At 44.1% G+C, this 9,448-nt stretch overlaps 1 protein-coding gene across 1 annotated transcript; it reads left to right on the top strand.

Moving 5' to 3' along the window:
• Positions 1-419: 419 nt before the first annotated feature.
• On the top strand, positions 420-4,719 carry LOC125552247 (DnaJ (DUF3353)). Its single transcript, XM_048715738.2, has 5 exons — positions 420-571; positions 1,969-2,165; positions 2,258-2,355; positions 2,861-3,305; positions 4,237-4,719. The coding sequence occupies exons 2-5, from the start codon at positions 2,014-2,016 to the stop codon at positions 4,385-4,387; spliced, it is 846 nt and encodes a 281-aa protein (XP_048571695.1). The 5' UTR covers positions 420-571; positions 1,969-2,013; the 3' UTR covers positions 4,388-4,719.
• The last annotated feature ends 4,729 nt before the right edge of the window (positions 4,720-9,448 follow it).

Consider the following 9,448-nt stretch of genomic DNA (forward strand, 5'->3'; position numbering starts at 1 on the left):
TTTTTTCATCCGGTTTTTTCGTAAAAAAAAAAGTTCGTCAAAACCTATCAACATGGGATTTAGTTTTGAAGATCTCAACGCGAGGAATCCAACGGTGAAAACGATTCGGATTTGGACGCACGATTTAAGAGATAAAACGTTTTGAATAAACGGATCTACGAAAAAATGAAAACTTCCAGGTTGCGACAAGTGGCGCACACGCGCTGCATGTGCGCCACTTGTCGCAACCTGAAAAAGTGGAGTGCTCTTTGCAACGAGTACTCCTTAATTAGTGATTTCGAAATAAAACCGTATGTTCCTGCGCGCTGGGCCTGGCCCATTACAGAGATCGCCGCGCCCGTTTCAGTTTGGCAAGAAAAAAAGTGTGAGAAGGCCCAGTGTGGTCTTCCCCTTCGTTTCGGGCCCGCTGGTCCGCCGAAGTTCGGCCACGGCAGTATCCCATCTCTCCCACCCCGGCCCCCGTACCCTGCGTTCCCCCACCACCCTCACCGTCTGCTCCGCCACCTTATCCAAGGAGGCGGCCTCCTCCGACGCCGCTCTCAGTCCGCCGGACGCACTGGTCTCCTCGTCGGTAAGGTCTTCGCCTCGCTTCCCCTCCCTCCCCCCACTGTTTCGGCGTTTCCCGTGCGATGCCGTCATCAAACGCCCTAGATGCACGAAATCAGAGGAAGACGGTTTCTCAAGTCTCCGCCGCCGCCGCCGCCGCCGCCTATCTTCTTGCCGCCCCCGTGTTTGCCTCCATGGCACCACCCTGTTGACGTCTTCGACGAGGGCGTCCGCCACTGGGCCGCCGGTTGCCCTTGCTGTCGCAGTCCCTTCCTACGAGGCAAGACCGCGGGACGCTACTGCCCCTGCCCCTGTATTGCCTCAATTTCCTTCACCCAGGCCGGGGACGCCACCGAGGATCTCGTCCTCCCTCACTGAATGGATGTTATGGTCCGATTTCGCTGCAGATTGGCCTGACTGTAGAATTTTAATAGTTGAATCCACATTGCTTTAATTCCATTGCCAAAAATTGTGTTGCTATTTGCTACGGTGCTCTGTCAAGCTCAACCTTGGCCAAGTCCATCTGGCCTGTCCCGAGGCTCGCACCAAGCCCCCACCCCGGCTCGCTTGGGTTCTGCTCGTTGACAGGCCTGCTGTTTGCTGTGTGGCAGCTGCGCTGTCCAGTTATCGCGCGTCCAATGCTTTAGGTTAGCTGCGGTATTGCTGTTGCTTTAAGTCCAGTCAGCTGCTTTGTCTAGGAGAGTAAATGATTTGTGTGCCACACGAACCGTGGAGATGTACTTTCTTAGTCTCTTTATGTTGATTTCACAAACTTGCAGAACTGTTTATGCAGAAAATTCTAGTGGGACGGTGTGCTTGTGTTCTTATCTTTTAGGTTTGTTGGGATCCTTGATTCGTTAGCCTTGATGGCTCGTTTACCGCTGCTTGCTTGATGTTTTACTGCCTATTTAATCCACTGTTTGCATATTCTGGTGCTTAAAATGTATAACAACCGAGTATCAATTTTGGGTTGTAACCTCTGTAGAACAAAAGTATTTCGTGTTTACTTAATGCTAATTTGGGGTTGGTTTCATGTTTACTTAATGCTAATTTATTGTCTACAAGACAAAGTAGTTTAGTTCAAGTATAGAATATGCTTACGAAGAACATCACAGAGGAAACCCTAGAGATGATTCAAATTTAACTGAAGTGACATATGTAGCATATTGGATATATCGGGACTACAAAAATAGCAGAATTATAGCGATCAGTATAGCGGCTTTAATGGTTGCAGCTATGATCGTGGATTTTAGCTCAATCACGTAGCGTTTATGTCCGAAAAACCTATAACTGGACATTTAAATCACTGCTCGTGGCGTTGATTTGTTTCGGAGCAAGCATCAAAGTGTTGACTCATATTGTTATTGTACTTCTCCTGTTTTCTTTACTAATTTTGTATGTCCTGTTATTTGTTTTGCCTAGGAGGGTGAAATATCCTTGGTTCAGGTTGTTCAGCTATATCTTGAGATGTTGGCGCATGGTCTAGCAAGCAATCCCTTGAGGGCTACTCGATCTCCACTTACTCCGAGGGCGTCAAGTGCACCCCTGGGACTTGTCTCTTCATTGGGATTCAACAGGGGGCGTAAGGAAAATGTAAAACTTTTTATCAATGTTGATAGGTATAATACTTATGCTTCTTCTGACCTCACCATCAAAGAATTAATCTAGTTTACAATGTGACAAGAAGCCTTACTACAGCCCTTCAATGCAGATACACAAAATATAATGCTCCCTCCATTACACAGCGATGTTCCAGAATATCACCACTTGCATCTGCATCCTTTGGTGACATGGCGGACTCTTCAACTCGTAAGTATATAGCTGTGTATGTATATGACAACAAAAACATCACATGATAGTGTCTTTAGATGTTATTAGTCATTTTTCATTCTATTCAATTATAGTAATACTGAAGTAGAACTAATAAGGAACAACTGACTCGTGTGCATCTCAGATTACCACTTTGCTTTTCATGCATGATTCATCTTAGATGGTATTATGGTATCATGTAGGCATCAAATGACATTGTTGGCCAGGGTATCTCTTTGGGACATGTTACACATGTACATGATCACATGCATGTTAAGAGAGATCAGCAGTGCTAAAATCACCCATATCAGTCATTAACTCATTTTCTTTTCTAGGCTTATTGTATGAAAAATCACATGCGCTGATATTTATATTGATTCTGTTGATTGAACTACTTCCGATCCATATTACTTGTCGCTGCTTTAGTACACCTTTATACTGCTTAACCTCTAGAATTCTTTAATGATTAACCTCTAGAATTCTTTTTAACTGCTTTGTTCTTCAGCCATTTTTCCTAGAATCCATGTGAAGGATCCGTATCAACGACTTGGAATCAGCAAGGAAGCATCTGAAGAAGAAATTCGAGCTGCCAGGAACTTTCTCATAAGCAAGTATGCAGAGCATAAGCCAAGTGTTGATGCAATTGAGTCTGCGCATGACAAAATCATCATGCAGAGTTTCTTTGATAGAAAAAACCCAAAAGTGGATCTCAAGAAAAAATTTAGGGAACTTAGTCAGTCACGTCCAGTCAAGGCTGTTCAGGGCAGATTTTACACGCCATCTAACAAATTTATTTGGAAGACAGCGATTACTTTTGTCTTGCTTGGAGTCCTTACCCTTGTTTTCCCTACTGAAGAAGGTCCAACTCTCCAGGTCTTAATCTCTTGTGCGGCAAATATCTATTTCCTTTATCAGCGGCTTAAAAGTGGATGGAAATCATTCTTTTATGGGTATACTTTCTTCCCCTTCCATTGTTTTGTTTCTACCTTTGGGTTGTTAAGGATATAACCGCCCAGTAGTTGATTAGTTATGTACAGTACTAGTGTTTGCTTTGAGCTATGATGCTCTGAATCAGTATATAGACATTTTGTGCACATTCCAAATCCTAACATGATACTGGAGCCAGATAACCCAAATCTCAAAGCTTCATGGTGGCCACCATTAGTTAATTGCTATCTTCACCGCCAGGACTAATATCTATCTCCTGATAGTGGTGCCAGTAAATAGAGTTTCACAAATTTGCTTAGTTGTTCTTTTTTTTTTGTTCTTGGTGCTATATGTGATCATTACTTTGATAGACATCGATCGGTGTGATCGATGCAGCACTTGTTTATAGGAGTCATTTGATTAATGCTGGATTGTTTTAAAGCTTATCATTTAGCCTAGTAATAAAGATTAGCAAGCAGAATGCAACAGTGTTGGGCTCCACATTTTATTTTAGTCAAGTAGAGTTTTGTAGTCTCTATTAGATTGTCATTTTCTGTTATTGGTGCTTTGTGATTATTAACACTGTAGGTATAGTCTGCTAATTTTTTTTATGAGTTTTAAGGTTGAGTACTGGGTGCCATTTGCTAGCTGTTGACCATATGTGCTACAAATACTACATTGCTCTAGAAACATGTTTGCAGATAAGATGTGAACTAGAAGTAGGACTGAACAACACATTTGCATATTAGAAATCCATGGACTAGGAGTAGACATCCAAAATTCAGAACGCGTTTTTCTGCTGCTAGCCGAGCAGATCGAGTTCAGGTGCTAGTCACAACTAGTTAAGTGAATCATTGATGCTCTTTTGAGATTTACAGAAGGACGTAGGGTCTGGTTTCGAGAAATGAATTGGTATGATCAGTTCCTGATGCTAAGTCTGCTCTGTTATTTCAGGTTCGGCTCCTTCTTTGCTTCCTGGTTTCTTGCCACATTCTTGATGGTATCAGTAATTCCGCCTATATTGCCTGGTCCAAGAAACTTGGAAGTGAGCACGGCGTGTGTTGCTTACGCTTTCCTTTTTGTATCATCAACCTTCCTGAAGTAGGAAATGTTTGGTTTTTCAATTTCCCATGCTAAAGCCCTTAGCCTTGCAGCAGTCAATATGGTCGGTCTCGGTTCCCTCCTGCTTCCAATAGTTTGTACAGCGCTTTGGCTGTCTTTTATTTCTCAGGGGTGGAAATTTTAGTTCTTTGCTGAGTTTCTGTCTAGTATATACATCAGGTTGTAATGTTTGACATAGATCTTTTTTGCCCTGGCCCTTGGAACAGTTTGATACCACCTCATGTAGTCATTTTCATTGCTGTATTAAATATTTGGATAGATCATAAGATACTGACATAAATGGCTATTGTGGATCGAAACACCTTTTTTCTTTTCTTTCGGGTCTCATTCCGGTGCTGTACAGTTCAATTCTCGATCCCTTTCCTTGATTATTTATTGCTTTTCAAGTATCAACCGTCCGGATTGCGTTTTCTAAGATGGCAACTGAAGGAATATCTTAGGTTGTTATGCCTGCTCTGATCTGATCTGATCCTGGCATCTATGAGTTGTTGGGCCTGCTTTGTCGTTTGGTAATTGTTGGTGATGTTTTGATTGGCCATCACGAGCTTTGGAGCCCGTGACACAAAGCCAGCAGGAATTCAGAGGTCGGTCTAGTACCAGTGGTGCTTTACGATTCGCAGGCTATTATAGATCAGCAGAACCGGTCTGTATAAGCATGAGGCTTCTCTGGCACGCAGTCGCTAATGGGCGATTACACATGGTCCACCAAGAGAAAAACAATGTCCTGTGCCAGGCAAGCCTGCAAGTAATCCTGCTGCATGTTTAGAATGTCCTGATGTGTCATGCGCTTTCTAGTAGATGGAACAGATGTTGGTCACAGAGAAGGATATCCTGATTGAACATCTTTTGATCTCTCTAGAGGGGATAGAGAGTAGCTGCTGGTGCTGCTGCATGATTATTTTGTCAGCTACTTTTCACCCACCAACTAGACGTTTTCAAACCGAGTTAGTATCTACACTAGGAGAGGGTTAAGGCCAAAGACTATTCTGATCCTTGTGATCCAGGGCAAACCACCTCCTTATATTTATTATCATATACACAGGAAAAAGGGCGTGCTACCTTTTCTCCCTTGATCCTAGCTACTTTCCGGGTTGACCACTAAACTGTTGCCATTGTGGTCCTCTGTGATCGTTGCTCAAATCTAACTTGGCCTGTCAAACTGGTATTGCATCTGTCATGGAGTTGTCACGGCAGATGTCCTAGCAAAAAGACTTAGTCGTAGGACCATCGCAACTAGGAAGCTCAAAGGGGTTAATTGGGACAAAGGACATGAGAGATTTTATACTAGTTCGGCCCCTTACGATGAAGGTAAAAGCCTACGTCTAGTTGTGTTGATATTGCTGGGTTTTCGATCATCAAGAGGCTAGTGCCGGCTTGGTATCGATCTTTTGTTTCTTGCCCTAAGTCGCCACCGGGTCGTCCCCTTATATACACGGGTTGACGCCTGGTGGCCTACAGAGTCCCGGCCGGTTCATACAGCGTGTCCAGCTCGGTGACTTCTTTTACAAGTCTTTCCTTACATACGGTGGTTTACAATATTGGGCCTTAAGCCGCCTCTAGGCCTTAGGCCTTCTATAAGCTTTAATAAACTATCGCCTTGAATGTTTATTGGGCTTCCTTTGTGACCCGCCATCGGGGCTGACCCGGCCCCTCCTGGGCGGGTCATAGCTGATAGCTATATCCCCAACATTATGCCCCAGATTGATTTTGAACTTTGTTCTTTGTCAATCTTCAACACTTAAACAAAAATCCATCTTCTTGTCCTCGCAGAAGTTTTTGTAACCCGCCATGATGTCATCTCTTGAAAACACAAAAAACTTTTATGACGTCATCTCTCAACGGATCTTCATCTTTAATGCTTTCTGAGAATCGAGGCGTCCGTTTAGTTGGATAACCATTATTCGGGTCTTCCTCGATTTTCGCGTCTGCCTGTTCGCTTATCCCCTTATAAATAGGCACGCGCCCGGTCTTTCTCATTCTCCTCTCTTCTTCGTCTTCCTCCTCTCGCGACCTCCGCTGCTGCTCGAGCTCCGTCGCCGTCAGAGATCACCTCCCCTCCGTCGACCTTGGCTGTTGCATCGACCGGAATCTGTCCAGAAAACGGCAGCGACTTTCCGCGGAGGATCTGTGGCTGTAAGTGTTTCCCTTCTTGCTCCTCAGATTTGCATTAGGACTTTCTATGTTTTCCGCATGTTCTTCGTAGTTCATTGTAGTTCTTCGTAGTTCTTCCGCTGCAGCCTCTTCTTAATTCAAAAAGAGATATATGTTTGTACGGTAGCTGTTTGGCACCTACTCTTGACACTGATAGATCCCTTTTCCCATTATAAAGGCCTCATTAGGACTCACAAACTCATATGTGCAAAAAACTTTTAGGTTTAGAATTTTTTCCATTTTGAATAGCCATTTGATTTGGAATAATATCCAACAATTAGGAAACTTGTTTGTCTCAACACTTAGCCAAAACTGCTTTCTCAAATATCTGTAGTCATGGCGGCTTATTTGCCGGCTTACTTTTCCTTCTATGACATTAGCCCTTACTTAAGCCGTCATTACTCCCCTGTACCATTGTCATTGAATTGAACCGGCATGTTGCTTTCTTTTCAGTTCGTCTTTTGAACATCATGTCGTCCAAAACACCGACTGTCTGCAACTGGGTTCCCTCAACAGTAACTGAGGACAATTTGAAGGAGTTCTTCTCCATAGGATTTTTGCCAGGGAAGAATGTCATGTCTTATCGTGCACCTGACCCGGACGAGGAACGGCCCAATCCAAGAGATGGTGAAGTCATTGTCTTTTCTGACCACATGAACCGTGGTTTTTCCCCACCCGGCTCAAAGTTCTTCAGAGAAGTCCTCCATTTTTTCAACCTCCACCCTCAAGATATCGGGCCCAATTCCATATCCAATATCTGCAACTTCCAAGTGCTCTGTGAGGTTTACCTTCAAGAAGAACCGACTGTGGAACTCTTTAGAGAGTATTTTTATCTGAACCGCCAGAACGAGTGCACCAATGGCCTTAGCTTGGAACTTGGAGGCATCTCGATTCAACGCCGACAGGGTGCCGTCTTCCCCCTCATAATCTTGCCGAGTCATCCCAAAGACTGGAATCAGACTTGGTTCTATTGTCAAGACACTTGACCAGCAAATGAGAAGCCACTGTTGGGTTATCGCGCCGAGCGTCTTGACTCCAAATTTGCGCTCCTTGACAAGCTTACTACTGCTGAACGTAAAAAGCTGATTCCATCAATCAAAAGGATTAATGCTTTATTGGGGAACGGTTAAACCGGGGTTGATTTGACCCGTTGCTGGATCTCATGGCGGGCTATCCCTCTACGTCGCTGATCCAAACTGATGTATGAATATGGTGGAGGTCCGAATGATTCTCTTCGTTACAACTCCGTTCAGTTATCCAAAGAAGATATTGTTGCAATATCAACTCTTCTGGTAAACGGCAAATATGAAGACTGCAGTAAAATCGGGTTAAACCCCTTCGGCAAACTTAACCCGACGCTAGAGGTAATTAACCTCTGATCTCTCTCTTTTGTATTTTTCTCAGCCGTTTTTTAATACTTGCCTGACCTTTCATCTTGTTTTACTTGTTTATAGGCCAAATCGGATTTCTGGAAAGCCAAATATGACCACGAAGCTGCCAAGAAAGCAAGAGCCGCCGCCATAAACGCCAAGAAGACGAACCGGAGATCTAAAAAGAAGAAGAAGAGCACCGTTGAAGACCTGCTGAAGCTTGACGATGATACTTATGAGTCAGAGGTAGCCCTTGACTCCGTTAGCCAGCTTTTTAATAATCTTATTAACACTGATCATTGCCAGGACGACACAGGGGCCAGTCAGGCCGTGGAAGAAGAGGTAACTATTTCCTCCGACTCAGCCCATTTGCCAAGACAGAAACTTCGAGTCGTAACCCGGAAAGTAAGGTTTTCACACCATTTGGCTTATCCGGACCCTCATTTTCTTTTGAAAAAGCAGCAACATGAGAGCCGCCGTCAGGCCCGGAACGTCGATGAACCACCTGCTGTTCTTCAACAAACGCCTCAAAAGTGCCAGAATGAGGTTTATTCCTTCGCCTTTTACTTTCCATTAATGGATCTTCTCCCTTGTATTATTAACTTTACTTTATCTTTGCAGGAGGTGTCCCACTCTTCTGGCGACTCATCTCAAACTCAATTCCCGGCCTTTAAAACTGCCCCTGGGTAAGGAATAAATCATCTTTCCTCCGTGTCTTTCAAACTGCTTTTTTATACTGACTGTTTCATAATATCTTTATTAGTGGCCAAGCCAAGTCCAAGAAGGCCAAGGTGACTAGGCCGGCGGAAGACCCACCAGTCCTTGCACCCGAATCGGCTATGCCACCTTCTCCTCCATTAGCTGAAGCACCAGAAGACCCGACTGTCAATGCTGAAGTAGATCCTCCTGAGCCGTCAGTTGACGGTACCATTGTTAATCCTTCTGCTACTGGTCCATCCAGCTCAGCCAACCCGCCATCGCTGTCTGCCCAGGACGTTCTGATCACTGGAAGCTTCTTTGTTGAGCCGGGGAATCCCACCGTGTTGGCTCGTCACACGGCTAAACAAGAGGCTTTGGAGAGACAAAAAGTGTGTTTTGACATTTCTCATTATAGCCATCTAAATGCCAACGACATATTGTCCGGCTATCTGAGCCATGTGCACTCCAGCCATGACACAAAAATCGAAATGGTCAAGTAGTTGCAGCTGAAGTATGAGGTATGCTCTTCCGGCTTACTTATATTCCGCCAGCCCCCAAGTCTTCAGATTATGATAAAACCTTGAATGATCTGTAGACTTATGATATAGGCTAAAGCTTTACCTTTAGATATTTCTGGAGTCCAATAAAATAAAATAACCTTCACCGGTAGTCCCCAAGGGCTGGTTCACTTGACCATAAATGAGCCGGTACTTTGAATGTCATAACTATCTTGTGCCGAACTCAACAAATATTGTAGTCCGGCTTAACCTTGAGATACTTGTTGAATATCATACATTAGCCCCCAAGTGCCAAGTGTTGTTACT

Source organism: Triticum urartu, chromosome 4A (assembly GCF_056163025.1).
Source record: "Triticum urartu cultivar PI428250 chromosome 4A, HENAU_Tu73, whole genome shotgun sequence".
Lineage (NCBI taxonomy): Eukaryota > Viridiplantae > Streptophyta > Magnoliopsida > Poales > Poaceae > Triticum > Triticum urartu.